The 22,954-nt window shown below is 39.5% G+C and overlaps 5 protein-coding genes and 2 long non-coding RNA genes across 12 annotated transcripts; 3 read left to right on the top strand and 4 right to left on the bottom strand.

Annotated features, from left to right (window-relative positions):
- Window positions 1–496: 496 nt before the first annotated feature.
- mael (germ-plasm component protein maelstrom) lies at window positions 497–4,486 on the bottom strand. 2 transcript variants are annotated; one of them, XM_017237785.3, is made up of 5 exons: window positions 4,414–4,486; window positions 2,112–2,263; window positions 1,857–2,058; window positions 1,219–1,790; window positions 497–1,156 (listed from the first exon to the last, which is right to left on the bottom strand). In XM_017237785.3, exons 2-5 carry the CDS (start codon window positions 2,229–2,231, stop codon window positions 665–667), a joined length of 1,386 nt encoding a protein of 461 aa, XP_017093274.2. In that variant the 5' UTR covers window positions 2,232–2,263; window positions 4,414–4,486; the 3' UTR covers window positions 497–664. The 2 variants fall into 2 exon arrangements, with proteins under 2 accessions (XP_017093274.2, XP_017093273.2); XM_017237784.3 differs by lacking the exon at window positions 4,414–4,486 and adding an exon at window positions 2,434–2,571.
- Window positions 2,864–3,936, top strand: LOC108122930 (uncharacterized). Its single transcript, XR_011442594.1, has 2 exons — window positions 2,864–3,224; window positions 3,298–3,936. It is a non-coding gene; the product is annotated as an uncharacterized lncRNA (long non-coding RNA).
- Window positions 4,487–5,275: 789 nt separating the features above from the next.
- On the bottom strand, window positions 5,276–5,901 carry LOC108122874 (transmembrane protein 185B-like). Its single transcript, XM_070279989.1, has 2 exons — window positions 5,590–5,901; window positions 5,276–5,434 (listed from the first exon to the last, which is right to left on the bottom strand). The coding sequence occupies exons 1-2, from the start codon at window positions 5,899–5,901 to the stop codon at window positions 5,276–5,278; spliced, it is 471 nt and encodes a 156-aa protein (XP_070136090.1).
- A 186-nt stretch (window positions 5,902–6,087) lies between these two features.
- On the top strand, window positions 6,088–7,667 carry LOC108122875 (zinc finger protein 59). The gene is made up of 2 exons (XM_017237704.3): window positions 6,088–6,180; window positions 6,706–7,667. Exon 2 carries the CDS (start codon window positions 6,736–6,738, stop codon window positions 7,624–7,626), a length of 891 nt encoding a protein of 296 aa, XP_017093193.2. The 5' UTR covers window positions 6,088–6,180; window positions 6,706–6,735; the 3' UTR covers window positions 7,627–7,667.
- A 68-nt stretch (window positions 7,668–7,735) lies between these two features.
- On the bottom strand, window positions 7,736–8,912 carry LOC138926199 (uncharacterized). The gene is made up of 3 exons (XR_011442595.1): window positions 8,803–8,912; window positions 7,881–8,011; window positions 7,736–7,819 (listed from the first exon to the last, which is right to left on the bottom strand). It is a non-coding gene; the product is annotated as an uncharacterized lncRNA (long non-coding RNA).
- A 429-nt stretch (window positions 8,913–9,341) lies between these two features.
- Window positions 9,342–11,944, top strand: ArfGAP3 (ADP-ribosylation factor GTPase activating protein 3). 2 transcript variants are annotated; one of them, XM_017237779.3, is made up of 6 exons: window positions 9,343–9,643; window positions 9,717–10,040; window positions 10,197–10,313; window positions 10,411–10,554; window positions 10,608–11,478; window positions 11,538–11,944. In XM_017237779.3, the coding sequence occupies exons 1-6, from the start codon at window positions 9,563–9,565 to the stop codon at window positions 11,690–11,692; spliced, it is 1,692 nt and encodes a 563-aa protein (XP_017093268.2). In that variant the 5' UTR covers window positions 9,343–9,562; the 3' UTR covers window positions 11,693–11,944. The 2 variants fall into 2 exon arrangements, with proteins under 2 accessions (XP_070135453.1, XP_017093268.2); XM_070279352.1 differs by lacking the exon at window positions 10,197–10,313 and having other exon boundaries at window positions 9,342–9,643.
- Window positions 11,945–12,985: 1,041 nt separating this feature from the next.
- LOC108122890 (magnetosome-associated protein MamJ) lies at window positions 12,986–14,662 on the bottom strand. Of its 4 annotated transcripts, none has more exons than XM_017237720.3 (3): window positions 14,444–14,662; window positions 14,149–14,340; window positions 12,986–14,067 (listed from the first exon to the last, which is right to left on the bottom strand). In XM_017237720.3, exons 1-3 carry the CDS (start codon window positions 14,520–14,522, stop codon window positions 13,259–13,261), a joined length of 1,080 nt encoding a protein of 359 aa, XP_017093209.2. In that variant the 5' UTR covers window positions 14,523–14,662; the 3' UTR covers window positions 12,986–13,258. The 4 variants fall into 4 exon arrangements, with proteins under 4 accessions (XP_017093209.2, XP_017093208.2, XP_017093211.2 ...); XM_017237719.3 differs by having other exon boundaries at window positions 12,989–14,082; window positions 14,444–14,661; XM_017237722.3 differs by having other exon boundaries at window positions 12,995–14,067; window positions 14,149–14,319; window positions 14,444–14,661.
- Between the last annotated feature and the right edge of the window lie 8,292 nt (window positions 14,663–22,954).

Here is a 22,954-nt window from a genome sequence, read left to right as displayed (position 1 = left end):
AGGTTCCTTCTGGGGTATAATTGAGAGACGCATTCCCAACTTTTCAATGATAATATCCATGATTTTTAAATGAAAGTTTGTATGTTGCCATCATAAGAAATATGAATAAGGACTGTTTAAGTCTAAGTGACATATGCAGTACCCGCATGAAAATTTATTTTTAAAATAGTTGATGTTTAACCTCCTCCAGGACAACAACAAAATATCCCCGCGCCGCAGTTATGTCGCTATTGGTCAAGCGGAGATATGTCCCTGTGTCAGTCTAAGTAACTGCCATAGTAATTTGGCTCTCGTTTCTCTTTTAAATATCTTTACTTCACAGCTATATTTTATTCCATTATTTTTATTTGAAGATTAACAAATGAAAAATAGGGCTTTATCCAGTAAAACAGTGAATAATTAATAAAGTAAAATTGTAGTTGGTAAAAAATTAAAATTTTGTTTTTTCCTGTACAACTCTAACTACACACACATGTCACAAAGAAATTCTATGCGATAGTGGAACATGTTAAAGTAGATTTTTATTGTAAATGGCCTTTCTATAGCTTGTAACAAATGAAAATTTTCTTCAGTAGAAGTGGAAATATTTATGTAATATTAGAGTTATGCGCACTCCAAGCGACAGAAACTAACTTATGCTGTTAAATTAAATCTAATGGCGGTACTACTTTCTAGTGCTTGAAACACTAAAGTCGTCGTCAGAAAAGTCCCGAAGAGAACGGGTATGAGCTGGTAGATTCCAGGAACCCATAGTTTTAGAACTCTGTGCTCCATTCCTACCCTTAGCGGTTCGCCGGCCACCGAGAGATGGAAATTCGTCTTTCTTGTTAAGGTCGCAAACAAACGAAGTATGGTCTGTTGGCACGTAAGAGGACGATGCGAGGGATCTGCGGCTGGAAGCTGGTGAAAGAACTGCGGATGAATCATCTTTCTTTTCACGTGAAACCGGGAATGAGTGGAATGAATCGAAGGAAGACTCATGAACACTTGAATCAGCGGGGATTACCCGGTAATTCGGTTTTGTCTTAGGTGGAATATGTTTTCCCGGTTGAACGGATATAGCCAGGTCACGGCACATATAATCGCTGAAGGTATAAGCCCATCGCTTCACAAGGCTCTGCGTGCAATATTTTGAGCGGTCATTTTCTTCATGATACTGGAAAGATATGGCAAAGACATTTACTCAATGTTTATTTAGTGGAAATTAGTGGAACTCACTTGGCACGCAATTTCTGGAGTAAACTCGAAGAAGTCTCTTGAAAAGTAAGCGTCGGTCACATATAAATTTATCTTGTCGTCTGGAAGTCCAGCGGTGTCCAAAACTTCCTTTTTTAGGATGAAGAACAAATATTGGATGTCAAGGACCTGTATCTGGTCTCCGCTTTCATAGAGCCGATCCTGACTTTCACAGGCCAAGTAGCGAAAGCATGACTTAACGACTGGTATAAGATCGGTTTTGGTAAAAACCACCAATGGCTTATTAGCGTCTTTGCCCTCCTTACTTTGTGATAAATATTCTAGAATGTTACGGAATAATTTTCCCATATTTTTCTCCCCCAAAGCGTTAGGAGGCAGCGGCAGGTTGTGAGTGGTAGAAGAGTGATGCTGGGCGTCGCTGCCCTGTCCAAAAATAATTTGACCGGGGTCGATTAAGGTACTGTAGACGGATTTAATTCCGTCGTTTAAAGAGTATTCAGTGGCCGAAAATTCAGCTGGTACATATACGTCGGATGTAAGGGCCTTGGTAAAATAGTTAAAGGCGACAAACACAAATTTGGTGCTTTCCAGATCTGCAAAGGCCCGTCAAGAAAAATATGTGTCACGAATTTGTAGCCGTTTGTGGAGTAGGGTCTTACCATGCGAGCGTTTGGCATCCATAACGATGCGTTCAGTACAGCGCTTCATGTGTAATTTGCTTTCGGCCATTTCTCGCTCCTCCAGCTCAACCTGGGACAGGACCTGGCCATGGCAGTTGAGTCGCTCCTTCTTCACGCGAGACACAACGTCAGCGTTTTTTGCCTCAGAGTTGTACGGGCCCCGTTGCTGAGCACTCATTTTCTGCAACCACATACATACATAGTTATTCTTTAAAAATTAGCTAAGTTACTTACATCCCAAATTGACCCACATCGCGTCACAGCTTGGGAAATGCTTAAATTTCGACCTTCAGGATTGTTGTCGCGCCATTCGTTCACAAACATCATAAATCCGCTGTGTTTTTTTGGTGGCATCTTAAATTTCTAGCGGTTGAGAGGCGTGGAAACTGTTGGGTGAAGAGGTCAACAAACACGTGTTTGAATTAGAACCTTAAAACAAATGATCAAGATGCAGTAAACGAAAACGAATTGAACACTAGCAAAAAGGCAGGTAGAAGAAATCTGATTTTTAGTCTCAGAGCTCTTTGCTTGACATTTTCGCTTTCGGCACACATACTCAGAAAAACCAATACTAAAATAAACAACACCAGCGTCTTTGAAACCGATGGGCACCACTACAATATAACTGGATCCCACCAAAAACGAAATCTAATTCCGCGAAAATGGGGGCATAAAGTAATTCATTTTTGCGTTGCTCAGCACTAAAAAGGTACTTGGACTTGATGCTATTGTTAATCGATTTTTATAAGTATTAAAATTTAAATAAAAAGTACAAATTGGTTAAAAAATGTTTTAAATTCGTCTATAAAAATAATGAAAATGTATAGATCGCTTTTTTAATACGTAGTTTGCATTACTTGTTTCGTCTTAGTGGGGTAAAAATTTTAATAATAATTATGAATTCATAAATGGTGTGTTATATTATTTTTTTTAATGTGTATCTTTACACATATTTTGTAAGCTTCACATTTTGTTTCGATATTTTTCGTATGAGATTTGATTTCTGAGCATCTCTGTTTTGCAATAGATTCTAACACTTAAAACTGTTGCGCCATTTTTATTTTTGGAAATCCAGCTTTTTTAGGGCGGTTTTAACATTTTTTTTTAATGGAAGTACTAAAGATCTACGAATATGACCTCGAGAAGACCTACAGCAGGCTGTAGGATAAACTGATCTAGTGCCAGAGCTTCGGGGTCAAAGATATTACCGTTACCTATGGATTTATGGCCACCAATTGTAACGAATAAATTCATAAATTCAACAAACACCACCTTTTGTCTGTTTTTGAACACTGGTTAATAGAAGTGTTTATCAATACGTGAAACTTAGAAAAACAAGTTGTACAGGTGACTACAATGTTTTAAATTTTTTAGGCTTTCAAAAAAAATAAACGCCTTGACTATACTATTATTTACGTAGTACCCACTTCATAATCGTTGAACTCGCTCCTTAAAAGCAAAACCAAGATGAGCACTAACCAAGACGAAGAGCGACATCACAGCCAGATGCTTGGGCTTCGATTGGCTGACCTGGAATTTCAAAAAAGACAGGAACCTGCAGAAACCGACTTCAGAATGGACGACTCGTTTGTGGCCTTCATCCGTGCCAAATCAAGTTTAGATCAAGATTCTGAGAATCTTGTTACCGAGGAGATCACAGCTCCGCCATCTGATGATCCATATCCCTGGATGAAGTGCTGCGGCCGTAATTTTACTCGCTCAATATTTTCCTTGCAGCCGAGCCGCCAACCAAAACGTGGATTTTGGCGCCACCATCGTTCTCATTCCAAAATACAGGAAAACTAGCCAATAACATAAATACATAAGTGCATCTTAATAATCTACCCTACCTGGTGAACCCTGTAAGGTTGCTACACAAGTGCATTTTCTTCTATAGCTTCTTTAAATATGTACATATGTATGTACATATAGCCATAGGCATATATGTAAATGTATATACATATGTACAGCTGCGAAAAAAAATTTTTACTATTAGAAATACACAGAAAATAACAATTGTAATACTTTATAAAAAGTAAAAAGTAAGTTCTCAAAATGATTCCAATGGTAGTTGAAATAGAGTCTAAAACTAAATATTTTCAGTGGGATTGAAGTCAGACGACTGCCCATGCCACGTTCATAGAGTTTCCTCAAATAATTTCATGTGTTTATGGTTTTATGAAGTATTTTCTTCAAAAATTTCACTAAACAACCAATTTAATTCCAAAAGTTTTCCATCTCTATATATTTTCGTATAATATTATGTTTTTTCACATTGCAGTACTTTAAAAATAAATTCAATAAATAAATTTGTGTGATGAAGTGTTATTTTTTCACAGCCACCAATCAATCAGTACCACCAATCAAATCGTTTACTTTCACTAGTCTATTCGTAGCTCTTTTCGTAAAATAATTTAAAAAAAACACCCTGAAGTCACAAAAATGTAGGCCATTATTCAACAAACTCCTTTTGAACGTATTTATGAACAAATGACTCTCTATCGAGACTCTCTACCCGAATGGATACGATTTTTACCTTTATGTTACGTCACTCAATGTTTGAAAATAGTTTCTTTAAAAGGAATGCCAATAATAAATTGTTTCTCCAATGAGTTCAGTTTTAAAACTAATTTTATTCAGAGAAATCTTCAATGGAAGATGTTAAATCTACTTATCAGCTACAAAACCTTATCGCTTGAACGCTTGTCTGCTACGCGACCCTTTTGAGCGTGACAAGTGGCGGCGTCAAATATCCATTGTTATGTAAGGCTTCAAGGGATCGGTTCTAAACAATTAAATTTATTACTTCTTACGGAAATGATCACTTTAAGTTCTATAACTATAATTGTTTTACATCTTTTAATCATATTTTCTAGAAAACTTAAAATTTTTTTGGCTATATTAAGATAGGTCACGGTAAACAATATTTATATTGAACGTAAAACCTTCTTTAAAGTGTTTAAATAATTTCTGCAGTATATAAAAAGTTTTTCAGATAATGGTGGTTCCACGTAATACTATTATTATCCAAATATCCCATATATACTACGATTTTTGAATCCATTATATATGACTATGACTTAGTATTTTTTACATTAATAAGCATACTTTGTACATACTTTGGTACTTTTTTTTAGATGTTGGTATTGATCGGTATGCAAGTGTTTATACATACGAGAATATATATACATACATATGTACAGCCATTATATGCAGGGGAATATCGTGGGGGACGAGGGTGAAGGTAAATATGTGGGGAATTAGCGTTTGGCTTACAATTATAATTCAGTACGAGTCAAAAAGTTACTGCCGACACGATTCTGTGTTTGTTTGCTTAATTTAAACTCCTGAACTAAGGTGTGTTTGTATGTGGCTGAGAGCCACATCTCCAAATTAATCTAGTCCGGCAAATCAATGCTCACAAATGGCACCACCGGCTTGAGGGTATCGATCTTGGCAGCCTTCTTGCTTTTCTTGTGCTTCCCGAATTTGTACAACTGCTCGATGCCGCTTCCGCCGCCCGTTCTCTTCGACGATGAGGTGGCATCCACTTGGCTCTAAAGCTGAAAAAGATTAGGGCTAAAATGGAAACGAGTAGCGACGAGAAGACCACAATATATGGGAATTTAAGCTCGCCATCCAGCTTGTCACAGATCACCAGCACAGCAAGGGCAGGCCCGTGCATATATGTATGTGTATATGTATTTCCAACGGCAGCATTGAGGGCCGCCTTCTTCTGTTGCAACGACACCTCTGGGGTGCGCATTATGATGCCACAGAATATAAAATTGTAGGGCACAAACACCACGTCCAAATGCCAGTACACAAACGGGTCCAGCTTCAGCGGCAGTGATACGAACTGTAGGGCATTCACAGCCAGGTATGGCTCCAGCTCAAAGGAACGATCATGCTTCACGGCCCACACACAGGACACAGACCATCGACCAAAAATAAGCGGTATGAAGACCAGCACCCAGAGGTGCCTATCCGAGGTCAGTTTATCGCAGGCCAGTAGCTCGAACATCAGTAATACATATAAGATGCATGGCCAGGGAGATGAGCATGGCCTTGAACTGAGTGTGGGCATCGCCGTCTAGGCGGTAGTCCGGATATGGCACCGACAATGGCACCCAGTATGGCCCTTCCATATCCAGAGTGACACAAAAATAACCCAATAGGGCCAGTAAATAAAGTTATCCAGACGCAGTGCGAATGTGTATGTACGCTGTTATTTTTCGCCATTTTGATCTCCAGCAGCAGTGAGAGGCGTGTAAACTGTTGGCGTGTAAACGACCATAAACAGGTAAGAAAATACATACATTCATATGTACATATTTGCATACGTGTGTCATTAAGCTAGGAAACAAGTGGTCGAGTGGCAACAAGCCAATAGGAGACTGGTATTGAGGCAGGTAGAAGAAGAATACATACATACTCGCTGAATGCCTTCCAAAAATAAGCTATTTAGCATCTCTGACGCCAATTCGCATCACTATACCAAGACTGCATCACACAAAAAAACTATTAAAGTCATTCCGTGAAAATTAGGGCACAGTTAAAAAATGAAGTAATACATTTTTGTCGTTGTTGAGCACTGAAACATTACTTGGAAATTAAACTAATTTTAAGTAAAATTTACAATTTGCAATTTGATTTTATTGCTAAGCAGTTTCCAATAAAAATAATTAAATGAAATAGATATTTAATAATTTATTTGTATAAAAATAAAGAAATTTTTTTTTTTCACGTGCGACTTTTTTTGAGCATCACTGTTTTGCAAAGGATGCCTCTTTCTAACACTTGTTTATGGGCGCCATTTTTATTTAAGGAAACGCAGCTTTTCTACGGGAGATAGCTCATGGACACCAGGACCGCGAAAACGTGCATCGTTGTTGGACTTGGCGACCTCGTGTCGCAGCAGGAGTTTCGCTGCCAGTGGTGCGACAAAAAGGTCTACAAGAGTCGCCACTACTATGAAAGCCACCTGAAGCTCATTCATAAAGTTCCAGTTCCAGATTACAGATTGTTCAATTGTTTTCACTGTCCATTCACTAATTGTCGGTACCACCAGCATGACTCGGGGTATTTTTTACGTCAGATTAGCCATCTTCGTCGTCACTGGCGGGATCAACATAAGGATGCAACTTTTTGGTGCAAGTTTTGCCGAAAAGCGTTTATTTCTGAACCCGCACGTTCATCCCACGTGTGTATCTCATCCAAGCATCCCACTGTTACTGATCCAAAAACACCGACTAATAAGCAGTCACACGAGTCTACCGATGAATGCGTAGTTGCAGCAAGTGAAGATTTGGGCAAATATGTGTGTTCTGTCTGCGGAAAAGGATACCTTTATATGCGTAGTCTCCGTCATCACAAGCTTCGCAACAACCATGGAGTGGACCAGTTGGAATTGAAGCAGAACTCTAACAAGTTAACGCTGCGTCCCAAAAACCAATGTGCTAAGTGTAAAAGGAAATTTGTTCATACTCACAAGTGCCAGGAGCACTTGTGCCCGCTATGTGGAAGAATCTGTTTCTCCAAGTCGGCGTTAGAAACCCATATGAAAAGTTCTAATCATTTAATTCTTGAAATCATCAGGAATCAATCAACTATATCGTTTTTGGAGGATATGGAACAACTGCTACGTAACATAGAAAATGGGACAGTAAGAGACTCTTCTGTTCTTACGGAACTGACAAATCTAATGCCGGTTATTCAGCAGCTGCAGGATTCCGAAAGGGAGTCGTGATTAGTTTCGGTTTTCTATAATATTAACAAACAAATAAACTACATATTTGTGTGGAAATCTTTTGTTCGTTTTTAAGCTCTGGGTAATAAAACCGTTTATTAATACTTACTGCTTTGGCTATACTACATTGAACGCTTTCCTGCTATATCGAGTGTGACAAGTGGTGGTGACCAATATGCACTGTTATGAAAGGCTTCAGGGGGTCGGTTTAAACTATCAAATTTATTAATCATACTTTTTATTGTTAGGTTTACCTAGATTGACTTGAAGGTGATCCTGATCCATTGCTGTGTGCTGCCAAGCCGTCTTCGGGTTCTGGATTGGGGCGTCGGAGAATGTCTGTCATTATGACTTCACTTGGGATGATTTTAAAGCTGAATTTATTCTAAAATAAGTTTTTATTATTTGTCCCATAAGTAAGATCTACTTAAGTAGATGATTGGACTAGGCACTAGGACAAGGCTGATTAGACTACTAGACTAGAACTAGACTAGTTGCAATTCCCAGGATCTATTCCTTAGCCATTATAGTTTGTCATATGCACAACACGACCCCCGAACTACAATGGTGTCATTTCACTTCCTCACCTCCAAACTTAGAAACATATTTTATTTAATTTTCGAGGCCATTTTACCTTGATATCTTTCTAATTTTTTGTATTCATGTCATAACTTGGCTCCCGCGATTGTGCGACAGCGCCCCTTGGTCGGTTGGGCCTGCAAGCTTTGTATTCCCTGTATTCTAAAGGACAGCAAAAAGAAAAAATAAACAAAATTCTAAGAGTAACGATCTATGAATGATCTAAAAAACAGCTAAAATAACGGTGACGAACCTGGGCCCCACTAGATATTATCTAATATAAAATTTCGTAAAAAAAACAATATTTAGGTATAAATAAATACACATTAAAAACTATCGGCACTAGCAAGAAAAACAATATAACAAAGACACGTTCCTATGTATATCAAGTTTTTCATAAAGTCAAACAATATTTATAATAATAAAAAGCTTTTCTAAGCAATTTTTATAAAAAAGATTAGAACATAAGAGTTATTTTTCCCATTTATATTTAAAAAATGGTAATTATTACTATCTTTAACTTTTATCTTTCTCAAGCATTTCTCATTCAAATACAAAATAAGATTCCCATTCAAATATATAAAGGTATTTTGTCACCTTTGTCTTGATCTAAATTTCGATGAAAATTTCGATTTAATTCCGGAAAAATACCAAAAACTACCAAACAACTGTGTTTACGACGTTATATATACATACACAAGTGTAAGTGTATATGTCAAATGTACGATAAAACGGTATGTAAATAGCCTGAACTGAATAAATTTTATTATGATTTTTTAAATTAGTCCAACAGAAATTTTTATTTTACGGAAAATAATATTTTATAAAAAGAATACCAATGTTTGAATACCAGAATACCAGAACATCGAACGGTAGTCATTAAGCAAGTGCGCAAACCAATGAGGCTAGACACAAACCATGGAGCAATGGCGCAAGCCATTAAACAATGGAAAACATCGAATAAAATATGAGTCTACCATGTAAAAATGAAACACAAGTGCGTATTGTATTCATTTTTGGGTAGTTTTTGGTATATTTATAAAAGTCTGCATAAAAATAATGAAACAAAAAAAAATATTTTACCATAAATAATATAAAAAAATATATAACTTCAGTTAAAAATATCGATATATTATGTATTGACAACCCTAAAACACACCGAAACATACGTCCACGTACATCCTCGAGAGATTTTCCCAAAGATTTTTCTGTTTGGAGCGCTACGTACCAAACGTCGCCCAATAAAATACCTTTCAAACTAATCTGTAAGAGTTTTATAACGTGGGCCGTTGTAGAGCTCGCATAAAACCTCCAGCTACGTGGACAATTTTTTTGATCCCAGCCACACAAAAACGCGATGGCCACCCAAACCACGGGACCCACTAAGCAGGAGATTGAGTCCGTCTTTAGTCGCCTGCGCGCCCAGCCAGCCAATAAGGTGAGTGTCCTACTTTTTATTTTTGTCCTTGGTCCTTCAAATTATCCCAATCTTCTTCGCCCCGTCGCCACAGTCTTGCTTCGACTGCGCGGCCAAAGCACCCACCTGGTCCTCTGTTACCTATGGCATCTTCATTTGCATCGATTGCTCGGCTGTGCACCGCAACCTGGGTGTTCACCTGACCTTCGTGCGCAGCACTAACTTGGATACGAATTGGACGTGGCTGCAGTTACGCCAAATGCAGTTGGGTGGCAACGCCAACGCGGCCCAGTTCTTCAGGTCCCACAACTGCACCAGTACCGACGCCCAGGTCAAGTACAACTCGCGAGCAGCACAACTCTATCGGGACAAATTAAGCAGCCAGGCCCAGCAAGCAATAAAGGTGCACGGCACCAAGGTAAGTTACCCCCGATTCGATGGGTTCTGCTTGTTCTTTTGACACCGATCCAACATGAAACATTTGCTTCCGCTTTCCCGGCTCCCGCGTTCTATTGTTCACCATTGATTTCCACTCCCATCTCCGAATTTTCACTCTCAAACGTCTCCAATACAGCTGCATCTGGAGCAGTCGGAGAAAAGCGAAGGTAATGAGTCCGCCAAGGAAGAAGACTTTTTCTCCCAATGTAATCACGATGTGGACTTCAATGTGGAGAATAACAATTTCAACAAGGTAGGGGGACACCCGAAAAAGACACGCATGCGGCTTAAAGCTTTATTTTATCTAGCATATTATTAAACTCATTGATATTCTATTTTTTTTTTACCAGGAACACAAGCCAGTTCCAGCATTAATAAAAGATTCTGAAGCACAACTGGGGAGTGGCCCCACGGTAGACCTTCTTAATTCGGTCGTGCCGACAGCAGTTCCCACCACAATAGGCGTTCGCAAGATCCAGCCCAAAAAAGGAGGAGTAGGTAACATACCTAAATGAATACAACTTTTACTTATCGTAACGATCTTCAGCTAGGTGCTCGAAAGGTGGGTGGTCTGGGAGCAACCAAGGTGAAAACTAACTTCGCGGATATAGAGGCGCGTGCTAATGCGGCTAATGAGATGAAGACTTCCACTGCCCTGGCAAGCCAAACAGATAAGATACAGACTGCCGAAGAAGAGGTGGAAACAGTGGCTAGCATGAGGCTGGCGTATCAAGAACTGTCTCTTCAAAAGACTCGGGAAGAGGCGAAGCTTAAGAGCATGGACCCGGCTAAAGCCAAGCAAATGGAGCGTCTTGGAATGGGCTTTAGCTTGCGAGGCTCTGACGTAGCCCACTCTGCTATTGGTGACATGGAGACTATCCAGCAAACTGTCGCTCCCAAAAACAAAGTCTCATCGCTGGAAAACGATAGCTTTTTTACCGACTATTCTTTGTATGGGAACAGCACTGCATCCGGCGGCCATGGAGGCGTTGGTGGTTCCAGCGATAAGCGAGAGAGTATTGAAACTAGCTCAAGCAAGCTCGACAAGTTTGAACTAGATGCTTTAGGCTACGAGACCATCGAACCAATTGGAGGAACTCATGGTAACATTACATCTATGTTTTCCAGCAACTACGACACCGAAAAACCGAAATCTTCGGCGCCTGCAAAGAGCTTCAGTGGGTCAGCATCTTCCGTTTCCCAGACCACTGGCAAAAACAAAAACTCCAGCAATGATCCTGTTATAGCCCAACAGAAGTTTGGTAACTCCAAGGGCTTTGGCTCTGACCAATACTTTGCCAGCGAGCAGTCTGCAGCTGATATAAGTGCTAATCTTAATCGCTTTCAAGGCTCACGAGCAATATCTTCGTCCGATTATTTTGGTGAAGGCTCTCCTGCGGGAGGTTCAGGTAGCAGGGGTGAGTGTTTAGTGCACTAGTATTAAGTTTTATCATTGTCTGAAATCCGATTCTTGCAGGTGGCTATTCCCCGTCGGTCAATTTTAGTGCACCCGATTTGGATGTAGAAAGTGTTAAAGAGAGCGTGCGTCAGGGTGTACATAAAGTGGCTGGCCGCCTTAGCAATCTCGCTAACGACGTGATGACCTCGTGGCAAGACAAGTACGGTTACTGATATCAGCGGTACTCTGAAACTGATCTGACCAGTTGCGATTGGAAGACCATAAGCGATGGTGGCGGAGGATAGTCTAACTTTACCGTTTTTATAAATTAGTCACACATCAAATATTTAGCGATTACGCAAAAAGTTTTAAGCAAATAGCCACTTAGTCGAGCTACGGTTGGCAATTTACAGCCTACTCTGTCTCGTTAATGTATAAAAAAAGAAACAAAATCCATGCAGTGCAGTTTTAAATATAAATAAATAAATACGAAAGTATGTGTGCTTTTCACTCCATGCTCTATACTCCATGCACGATTACCTTATCCTTATTCTAAAAACTTTTCTCTTCGGAAACTTCGGCAAAAAACAAATAGACATGATTGTATTGGTTCCAGGCCTGCCAAGGAAAATCCAGCCCGCCCAAAATATTGTATCCACCGACAAAAAAGAATGCCGAGGTTGGGAGCATCATTCGTTGTCCAATTCCCTATTTTCTGTTCTATATATTATATGTGTATTCGTACGAGTCACTTAACATTTGTAATTATTTTTTAAACTAGGCTTTTAGTTTTGAAGCTATCGCACTAAACTTTTCACACATTGTTTCTTTCTTTACACACATTATATACTTGGAACCGGTAGGATCGGTTGACCATATCCCATAGCTTCCATGTAACCGATATGGGCAATTCTCCAATGTCGAAAGCGATAATCGTACGCATTTAAACTGAAAAAAAAGGTGTGTAAAACATTTCTATTGATTTTTTTTTCCTGAAGTTAGATTAGAAAATTATAAATTAAAAAACGTATGGCATTTTTTATATACTTTTACAAAAATGTGTAGAAAATGCGATAGGAATGGTTGGTGAACAATTCAGTTGAAAAAATGGACCAATTTTTGAAAGTGCTACCAGGTGGTTAACTTAATAATTCGGTTATTTTTTTTTTAAATATTAGTAATTAAATATAGCCTATTTTAAAATACTCAATAGTTGGAAATAATCCTTAAATTTAAAGAGCATAGAATGCTTTTGAAAGTACCTTCTTCAAAAAGTTTTAGAATTTTTTAGGAATTGTCTATTCCTGGAAGCCAGTAAAAAATTGTTTGTCAAGAGAATTGATTTAATATTTCTAGACTTCCATTAGTAAAGTTTAATGTGATTATACTTCATCGGTTCACGATAAAGTGGAAAAGGGTCATTAGAAATATGTATGTACCATTAATCTTGAAGTAGTTTCCAATTATTTCCATTATTTTGAAAAAATATAATAAAATTGGAGCATTTACATTTAAAAAATGGCAAACAAGTAATTATAAATTAATTTTTTCATCACTTTGGTCTTAAAAATAAACTCTGTTTCATATATTTGTATGTATTTGAATCATCCATAGAAAGTATGAGTTCCCCAAATAAATTTTACCCAGGAACTTAAAAACGGGAAGATCTTTACTTGAAAACGTTCAAAAGATTTACAATTTAGCTAATAGTTTACTGGTTAACTTCGGGAACTTTTTAGAATCGAGTGCCTTTTGCGAGATGCGGGCGTTAGCAAGATACGGTACGGACACTTGGTCGTTTAGTGACGGAACTTGCTGGGATTGGGACGCACACGACGGGCGGCTGATTCGGGGGAGCCGTAAGCGATGGCGTGGCTGGTGGCGGATCCGCCCTCACCGGTACTAAAGGAATTCGCGATGGCAATAGCGCCTCCGTTGGTGCCGCCGAAGTCAATGGGGAAGAAAGTGCCGGCAGGCAAGGGAGCGGAGGGTTTCTTGGAGGGCTTACCTCCGGCCGGAGAAGCTTTTACGGGTTTTTTGGCTGCAGGACGGCGAGCGTTTGGCACGCGCACAGGGTTGACTGGCTTGACGGGAGCGGACAGCTGTTCCTCGTCTTCTTCGACATCGTCAGACACGGCGTTCTCAACTTCCTCTTCATCCTCAATAGCTGCGGCCTGGGGTTCCTCATCTTCCTCCGGCGACTGGTCCAACTCGACGATGACCTTCTTCTTGGCGGGCAGGTATCGGTTGGCAGGGACGACGCTGGCTACTGGAGCAATAGGTGCGGGCAGTTCTGACTCGACGGCAACAGGCGCAGTAATAACCTCCTCGTCGGCGACAGGGGCAGCAGCGGGGACAGCGGCAACAGATTCCTCATCAGTAAACACAAGATCTCGGGGTACTTTAGAGGCGTCGTCGTTCTCCGAGGGGTTCGATTCTGGAGCAGGTTCTGCCTCGTTTTCGACCTGTGGCGCTGCGTCGGCACTGATGGCGACCTGGACGACGGGCTCAGAGTCTGGATAGGCCTCGGCCACGGATGTGGCACTGTGGGCACCAGCAGCGGTCAAGGCATCATCGGCCTGAACTCCCTCGGCACTGACATCAGACTCTGCGTGATTGCAATCTTTGGTTAGGATGGTTAGTGCATGGACAGTGAGTGAGGTTAGTTAAAGGGTTAAGAGACTCTTACCTCTCAAGTAGGTTCCGGTGGCTACAGTTTCGCCGGCCACGAGCGCGCTGGCCGCCTGTGTAGAGCGGGCGTGGGTGCGACCTGGCTGCACGTATTGCATGTACATGACGCGCTGCTGCGGGACGGAGCCATACCATTCGGCGGCGGCAGGCTGCTGGTAGTATACCATTCCTGGAATGAGGTATTGCCGGTCTTCAGTTGAGTAGCGAATGTAGATGAAAAAGGAGATGGGATGAGGATGTGGGTGTGATCAAAGCTATGTAAAATGAGTAATCCTTTAAAATGCTGAACTCACTCTTCCGCGCCGGGAGGGCGTCGCCAGAGGCGACGATGCCGGCGATCACCAGCAGAGCCAAAGCAGTACTGAACTTCATGTTATCGGGTGGTAGTTGGCTAAGCTTTTGATTAAATCCACGAACGGGCGGGAGGAACGGTTTAAAAGGATGTTTGCACTGATCACGACAGGAGCTAAACTTGACACTGAAGTTTCCACCAAAGAAGTGATGTCTGATCAGGGCAGCGCGTTAGACTTATATACGCGGCGCGAGAGGCAAGAAGTAAAAAAAGATAAATATATAAATAGCATAATGAGGGGGCAGTTTGCAAAAAATCGGATATACCCATAGTTGTAGCTGATCCCTGCTTAGTATGCGGCAGAGAATTTCGCTGAAACGTGCTAACCAAACGCCAGGTAACTCCGATCGCTGGATGATGACGTTGCTCGCTTTTGTGTGGAGCGGTAGCTGTACACCTTAGGTGAGACATTTTTTGCCTTGTGGGCTTAATTTGGAGCTACATATGTACATATGGCCCGAAGGGATTGGATTCATTTTTGACAAAGGCAAATAATATTAAACTTGGTAAACGCATGTGGGTCTTAAAAGCAAAATTTGCAATTTAGTGGAAGGTTAATCCGATGCCTAGTCAAGAGACAATTGCTTAGAATCAAGGTTTATGGGTGCGTGTGCGCCTTATCGCCCCAATAGAAGTACCCCGCTAGGAGTATTAAACAGCCGCTAACAACATGCGGTGCATACGAAATTCAGATGAGAACTACGTGGATTCAGTAAGTGATTCATAGGGCCATCGACGTCAGCAAAGGCTCAGAGTGGTTAAATTCGCAACTGCGTCGGGTCAGTTTAATTCACATTAATGTAGTCCTTTCCTGCTTTTACAAAATAAGCTTCATTATGAGTGGGCAGGTAATTCTGATACACGGAAAACTCAGCACTTACTTGTGGAAAGGCATCAATGATACGCAATGTGGCGTTCATCGACGTAATGGTGTTTTGATAATAATTCCCCACGTTTGCCTTCTGATAGGTGTTGCATAGGTGGCTGAAACGCCTGTGTTAATCGTAAAATAAATTGAGTTGCTTCAACTCACTAAAGACTTGTTCGTTACACGCTACAGGTATTTTCTCTCCGGGCAAAGGCCATGGAGGATTCAGTGCCAAATTTTGGCGTCTGTACAGTCATTCCCTCATTGCACCTCCTCTGATTCAGTTGAGTGTATTGTTTTACCCAAGCGCGTTGAAGTTTAAAGATCTGCGTAAAAAGAGCTTATGTCCAGGGGCGAAAATATCACAAAGGAAAGCCAACCGTTTTTGTGGCCAGTGTTGAGCCCGTGAAGGTAAGGAAGTGCGGCGTGTCAGATATGAATTCTTGCCAAGTTTTATTTTTCGTGATAAGGCTCGGCAACAGGATAGATATTACCGGAACGGAGGGAAATTCAGCAAAGCAGCAGGAGCAGCGTTTGCCGGAAAAGTACCAGTTTGGGGATAATTAAATATACTTGTCGGATCTTAAGCAATATTAATTCATGTGGGGATAAAACTTATGAACTTATGAACTTCTTATTAGGTACTTCTTATTAACTTGTTTAAGATTTTTTAAATTAGAAGCCTATTATTCTCCAGGCATTTAATAAAGTTGTATCTAGCACTTCCTGTAGAAGACCACCAAGGGGCCTAATTAAACACTTTGTATTTACGGATCCCTCTTTACGATTTGTCTACACCGCCATTCTAATTATTTGAATATTTTTCAAATAACACAAAATGTTTTCGAACAAAGCTTGGCGAAACGTGTGCTTGGCATAATAATATGAGATATGGCTTAGTTATACGCAATAGCTTATTTAAGAAAACTATACAAAAAAACATCCAGTTCTCCGTCGTAATGACCATATTTGGTCATTATATAATCACTATCAGAATTTTTCCATTGCACAAAGAACATTTTTGACTGAAACTGTATATTTTCTAAGATATAACTTTAAAGGTTTTAATTAAACGCCTTTAAACAACATAAAAGAAGCTACTGGACATAAGTATATTCATTAATACGATTACGATACGAGTACGAATAAATTTAAATCTTTGGAATACTCTTGAGATACTCAATTAGTTAAAAGCTTCAGTTAAATCAGCTAATCCACGCAAAGATGAAACTTAATAATTCCTAATTACGTGCAACTTTAAAAAAAAAACATGAATTAGATTTACTTTATATATGAATGTTATTTATTTTTGCCTAATAAGCAAATTAGAAGTGCCGTACAAAACAAAGTTTAAATACAGACAAACTAAACGATCCTAAAATTCTCTATTCAATAATATGATAGAAATAAAATATATTTATAATGATTTATTTATATATTAGTTCTAGTTCTGAAGCCATCCTGTAAGGAATTGTCATATCGTCATACATACATATATGGAAAACTTTCTGCTGTATTCTTCTCATGAATAGAATACAAACTTTGCACTCAGCAGTCATGAAAAAACGTAAATAAACGTAAAAAGCAATAGAATTTTATATCCTGTTCAGCACCTTTTTATCTGCAGCCGCGGCTGCCTATTTATCAGAGAACGGCACGGGTGACACTTTTCGACACCCTATGCATACCCATAACAATTTGTGTGCGAGTACCACTCGCCACACAAAACAAAAAAGGCAATACCGACACACACAATTTTTGGATGAGTACAAAGTGTTTATTGCCTTTCTTGCACCCATGATTTTGTGCCTATTGCCTTTCTTGCACCCATGATTTTGTGCCTATTGCCTCCCTTGCACCCATGATTTTGTGCCTATTGCCTTTCTTGCACCCATGATTTTGTGCCTATGTGTCTTAAGCCGCAAAACACCCGAGTGTTTTTCGGTCGCTTGTTCGGATCATACCAACCACCCTAAAAAAAAAAGGGGGAAAGAGAAAAATGGTAAAAAAAAATGATCGTTGAAGATTTTGTCCTTTTCCTTTTCTTTCCTTTCTGTCCTTTTCTAACTACCTAAGCGTCTAGACTTCGTGCACGGGTACCTAGAACATACAAAAGTAAAAACAACAAAACCCTTTCCTACGATCGTTTTATGATCTTTTTTGTGCCTTTCTTCCACCTATCCGTTTTTTGTGTGTGCCTGCGATCCACCCGTCCGTATTTTGTTTGTGCCTGCGATCCACCCATCCGTTTTTTGTTTGTGCCTGCGATCCACCCACAAGAAACTTACTGGGTAAAAAAAAGACAAGCACCCGAAATCATGGGTGTTTCCAGACACCCGAAGTTTCGTGCATGGTAAATACTCATGCACAAAACTTCGTGCATGCAAGACACCCGAGTGCCTAAAATACCCGGTGTTTTTCGTGTGCACTCATTGTGCGAGTGGCAAGCTGCCGTTCTCTGCTATTTATGCAAATGAAGAGATCTCTCTTGCTGCTTTCCAAGTTTGATTTTATTTGGAACACCAAAGACTATTAAATCGAATGGTTGTGCGGCAGATAGTAACAACACAATACAGCAATAGCTCGCAAACTGGACAGAGGGAAAAACAAACCACCCAATATTCGACATTATTGCCAGTACGCAAACGGCATGCTAATAGGGCCTGATTAAAAGTCTTTTTTGAGCCACTTGGCGACTCCAAAACTCAAGCACTCGTACATAAAAATATATAGTTCAAAATTTCCAAACTAAAGAACATTATAGCAGACTTCATTTTATTTTCAGCACATGTATTGATTTAAATTGTCTTAAAATCTGTATACTGACATTTATCACAATGATAGCGTCCTGGTTAACCCATTGGATAAATTTTATTAAATCAATTTGAAACAATATATACTGACAGATATTATATAGTATATTATCTAATACCTATAGATTATCCATACTTACCTACTAAGAAATTAAAATAATCAAAATATTATTTGATTTTTAGATTAAACAAAAAATGGTTTTTAAGGTCTTCAGTTTTTTAATAAAAAATAAATTTACATATCTCATGAACTACATACAAATTTTATGTTATATACATTTTTTATGCATTGGTCATTACATTTGATGTCTGAAAAAAAACTTACCATACTTAGTTTTTTACTTACTTAGGGAAACAACTCCCATAACATATTAAAACAAAACAAGAAAGAAAAGCTAACTTCGGACGGAACCGAAGTTTATATACCCTTGCAGTTAAAACCGGATATATATCGCAAACATCGGGTATAGTTGGCCGCTCCTTATGAAAATATCATAATTAAACCAATTGATTATCTAACATCTAAAATCTGATTATCTAAATATCTAAAAAAAAAGTCCTAAGATTCTATCTTCAAAAATAACAAAGATGGTATTTCTACCAAAGATGGTATTTCTACCAATAACCATTTCCGATCGTTCAGTTATATGGCAGCTATAAGATATAGTCGATCGATCGTTATGAAATTTGGTAGGTTGGATCAACTGACCAAAACTAAAATCTGTACCAAGTTCCAGCTTTCTAACTTCCGATCGTTCAGCTATATGGCAGCTATAGGATATAGTCGGCCGATCCTTGAATGAAGGGTGTGTGGAATGTTTCAAGTCGATAGCTTTAAAACTGAGAGACTAGTTCGCGTAGAAACAGACAGTCGGAGATGTCTCCTTCACTGCGTTGCACACTTTTGGACAAAATTATAATACCCTCTGCAAGGGTATAAAAAGAAAACTTATTTAGGGCCGTACTTTAAAATTTGGTAAATTAGTTCTCTAAAAAAAGAATTTGTAGTAAATCCTCATCTTTTAACTTGCCTTTTAACTTTATACACCAAAGTTATGGCATTCAACTGATTAAATTACAGCAGTGTGGATATCGTATCAATTATGATAATTCAATACATTCTTTCAAACTCATATTTAACGCATATTTCAATTTTATTTTATTAAAAAAAATCTTACTCAATATTTTAAAAGTTATATTATCAGACGTCTAATTTGTGTCCAAGCAAGCCAGTAGGGAAGCAGAATAAAATACCTACCTCTTAAAACCGGACAAATGTTTTTAAAAATTGTAAACAATGAATTATGCGTATTTAATACCTAGTTAAGAGGAAACCCTTATATAGGATAAAAAACAACAAGTATTCCCACGGCAAAAAGTTGCTATATGGTACCTGGTGATCAAAAAATGTATCGTCTCTCCTCTCCTGGTACAAGGTGCCGGGTGGCCCCGGCAGTGATAAAGTGGCGCTAGTTTAGGGCATGTGACACCAGCTGGCCCAAAATTTCACGCTGACCTGACCAATGTTCATTTTTCTTTCTGGTTGTCACTGACCAAGTTGGCAATTAAAGATATCTACATACATACATACGATTGCGGAAGAGGCGAATTTTTCCCCTCTTTCGAGGCAAATAAATTGTATAAATGGGAAAGCCCTGGAACAGCTGTTTGGTCCTTGCCGCTGACCAACGGTCGCGGACTTTAAGTAGCAATGGAGATAGAGGGCATGCAAAACAGTCACCATATTCACTACTGAAACTTTTTCAAATTTATTTTCACACTCCGAGGACCACTTCCGCGAATGGACGTAGGACGCCACATGGCCCAGCCCCAATGCCACTGTCTGCGCTCTCCTGTGTCCCCAACTTCCCTCTTGGCCTTTAGCTCTGGTTAAGTATGTGAGTTCTTCAGCGCCAAGATGTTGCCATGTTTCGCCTTGTCTGCCGCACTTTAATGGCTTCATATTTCCTGCAAAATTAGAGAAGTTACTTTTGCTTGCATTTCGAGTTCCTCTGGCCCATGTCTTCTGGTCCACACAGAACTTTCCCCTGCCTCAGGAGCCAGAGGACCGAACTGTTGCGGCTGCTGGTGTCTTTGTTTTCAGTTGTTGACTTGGCTTTGTTGCAAGTTTCTCGCTGCTCATTATGGCCAGGCCACGCACACTTCCCGAGTCTACTCCATTAAACTGTAATTTTTGGCAACATTTTGGAACGCATAAATCCTGACCCGACTGTAGTTTCCAGTGTTTTCAGTCTACATTCTGGCCGGTCTCTGGTGTCCTTGTGGCTCACGCTCGCTCATGTTTCAAGTTTATTAAAAAGTCCTCAATGTATTATGGTTACTTAAACTATTAAAATAACAATGTCTGACTCTTACTCCCAGTGAGGGTGCCCGAGTGTATGGCGAAGCGCATTGGGGACATTACGGACGCTTCTAGAAAGGCTGCTGTAGCACGGGTAATGTTTAAATAATTTTAGAGTGCGTCGAGAAGAAGTGCTTTCGGGCAGGACTTAAACCGATTGTATTATACTTGGTAGAAGAGGTACCCATTCCTAGTCCTATCGCAATACCTCTGGGGGCAGCCTATTGTCTAAGTCGACCATTATAACATCTCGTTAAAATTGCGAGATCTTTCTGTTCGAATTTCGCACTGCGAAAGATACAGCATATCCATACGAGGCTTGAAATGGAATTTTTCGGTCAGTGGATGCAATGGCCCGACCACTCTCCTCAGAGAGACAGTAAAATAAATCGAGGTAGGATTAAAACATTACCACGTGAGAGAGCATATACCAAGGAGAACACCGCCTGGAAAAGAAAACAACAGCAGTGTGACAAACAATGGAAAACTCGAAATCGGTTTGTGGCAAGCTCCTGTCCAACTGCTGTGGGCTTGTGGTCGATACCGACTGTGCCCTCAGAGCCCCTTGCACACGACTCCTAAAGCGACATCGCCGTATGAAAATGGTTCCATAGAACAAATAATTTACAAAAAAACCGCAATGTCCACCGCCTGGGGCAATGGAGTAACGACGACGCAAGCAACCGCTAATGTTTAGCCGCATGTGGGAGAAAGAAAGCGGTGGCTAAAAATTTCAGACCCTCGAAATTGCATTGTCAAAGTTACTGGCCAAATTTCGTATGCAAATTTCTCCAAAACCGGTTCAGAAAGTTGTCGGATCCAAATTGTACAAATACTGTAATGTGTAGTTGGGTGACATCCATGTATGGGGGAATTAAAAATAAATGTATACCAAATATTACTTACTATGCTACTGTGATTCTTTTAAATGAATTGACTTTTTCAAAAGAAGCCTACACTTTAAAAATATTTAATTTACAATTACAACAAATTCTATAAAATGCGTACAATACGAAAATATATTCAGTATTGATTTTATAGACTTAAGGGAGTATTATAATAATGATCTTCGATTTCATAAAAAAATGAAGAGGAATCTGAGTCGATATAAGCATGTTCGTCTGTACCCTATGGTATTGCTAATAATAATAAAATAAATATAAAATAAAATACTAATAATAAAATCAAATAGTATTTATTTGTATACTGTGAGAGAGTATTACATATATTTTTAGGCAAAGTCATTTGCGCTAGTCATTATATTCAATACATTATACATTTAACAATTAAAAATCCCCATATAAGCTTGCTATTGCTTGCTTGCTTTACGTATAAGAGTTTGCTTTTCTTTTAAACCTTTTCTATGCGCAATATAAAGGTAAGTTATTTTTGAACTGCAGAGGGTGCTCTTGTTTTAGTCAAATTGTGCAACGCAGTGAAGGAGACACCTCCGACCCTATAAAGTATATATATATTCAGATTTCAGATTCAGAGTTCAGATTTTGTACGAATGCCATTTTTGGCAAAATAATAATAATAATAATAATATTACGATATACCAAATTTTATAAGGATCGGCCGACTAGCTGCCATAACAATCGGAAATGACCCCAACTTTCGTGTTTTTGAAGACAGAAAATTGGAACTTCGTGCGGATTCTATTTTTGGTCAGTCGATCCCACCTACCAAATTTCATAACGATTGGTCGACTATATCTTATACTGCAAAGGTATATCAACTTCGGCTCCGCTGGAAGTTTACTTACTTACTGCAAGCGTATATCAACTTAACTTCAAGCGTCTATAGCGTCTATAAAACGGGAAGCGTCTTTCCCGTTTTTATTAGTATTTTAAGTGGTAAGTAAGTTGTTAACATTTACTTTGGTTTGGCTTGTCACTTTCTAAGAGTAAAAATAGCTAGTGGACATTTTCTAGGCACTAATTGCCCGACTGAAATTGTCAATACATGTTACGATTAAGGGCAGAAAAGGCAACGAAAGAACAGGATCTTGGGGCGCTCACAAAGGGCCACGACTCAACATGGCAAAGTGCCAATTAGCAAGCAAAATAGATTGTACTAAATTTTAATGGCATACACGGCAGAGTTGCTTCCGCTCCGGTATTGTGCTTTTTATGCTCGACCTGGTGGTGGCTCCCTGCAGGACCGACTGACCCCTGCAGACAGTCAAGGCGTTGACCGCCTGCTGCATCAATGAATTCAAAACGCCCGGCCAAGTGTTAGTCCGTCCAGAGTGTGTGCACTTCAATTAAAAAGACTTTCACCCAGCGCCCAGAAGCACAAAAAATCTGGCAAAGTAAATCGGCAAAACACTTCCGTCTTGCTTTGCTTCACTTTTATTTGCGCCTTGGTAAACGTTGCAATTGCTTGGAAATTGTTCAGACGTGCACG

The sequence above is a fragment of the Drosophila bipectinata genome, chromosome 3L, assembly GCF_030179905.1.
Source record: "Drosophila bipectinata strain 14024-0381.07 chromosome 3L, DbipHiC1v2, whole genome shotgun sequence".
In the NCBI taxonomy this organism is placed as follows: domain Eukaryota; kingdom Metazoa; phylum Arthropoda; class Insecta; order Diptera; family Drosophilidae; genus Drosophila; species Drosophila bipectinata.
The sequence above is the reverse complement of the archived record's forward strand: the minus strand, read 5'-3'. Positions and strand labels throughout refer to the sequence as shown.

Bases quoted from the DNA above. Each gene is read 5' to 3' on its own strand.
- LOC108122874 (XM_070279989.1), bottom strand. From the start codon at position 5,901: ATGTTCGAGCTACTGGCCTGCGATAAACTGACCTCGGATAGGCACCTC. The intron at 5,435-5,589 runs GTTGGAAATACA...TTTCAGCTTTAG, and splicing joins AGGCGGCCCTCAATGCTGCC to AGCCAAGTGGATGCCACCTC.
- LOC108122890 (XM_017237719.3), bottom strand. From the start codon at position 14,522: ATGAAGTTCAGTACTGCTTTGGCTCTGCTGGTGATCGCCGGCATCGTC. The intron at 14,341-14,443 runs GTGAGTTCAGCA...ACTCAACTGAAG, and splicing joins CGCCCTCCCGGCGCGGAAGA to ACCGGCAATACCTCATTCCA. The intron at 14,083-14,148 runs GTAAGAGTCTCT...TCCTAACCAAAG, and splicing joins CACCGGAACCTACTTGAGAG to ATTGCAATCACGCAGAGTCT.
- LOC108122875 (XM_017237704.3), top strand. From the start codon at position 6,736: ATGGACACCAGGACCGCGAAAACGTGCATCGTTGTTGGACTTGGCGAC.
- mael (XM_017237785.3), bottom strand. From the start codon at position 2,231: ATGCCACCAAAAAAACACAGCGGATTTATGATGTTTGTGAACGAATGG. The intron at 2,059-2,111 runs GTAAGTAACTTA...ATGTGGTTGCAG, and splicing joins GATGTGGGTCAATTTGGGAT to AAAATGAGTGCTCAGCAACG. The intron at 1,791-1,856 runs GTAAGACCCTAC...GGGCCTTTGCAG, and splicing joins GGATGCCAAACGCTCGCATG to ATCTGGAAAGCACCAAATTT.
- ArfGAP3 (XM_017237779.3), top strand. From the start codon at position 9,563: ATGGCCACCCAAACCACGGGACCCACTAAGCAGGAGATTGAGTCCGTC. The intron at 10,314-10,410 runs GTAGGGGGACAC...TTTTTTTACCAG, and splicing joins AGAATAACAATTTCAACAAG to GAACACAAGCCAGTTCCAGC. The intron at 10,555-10,607 runs GTAGGTAACATA...AACGATCTTCAG, and splicing joins TCCAGCCCAAAAAAGGAGGA to CTAGGTGCTCGAAAGGTGGG.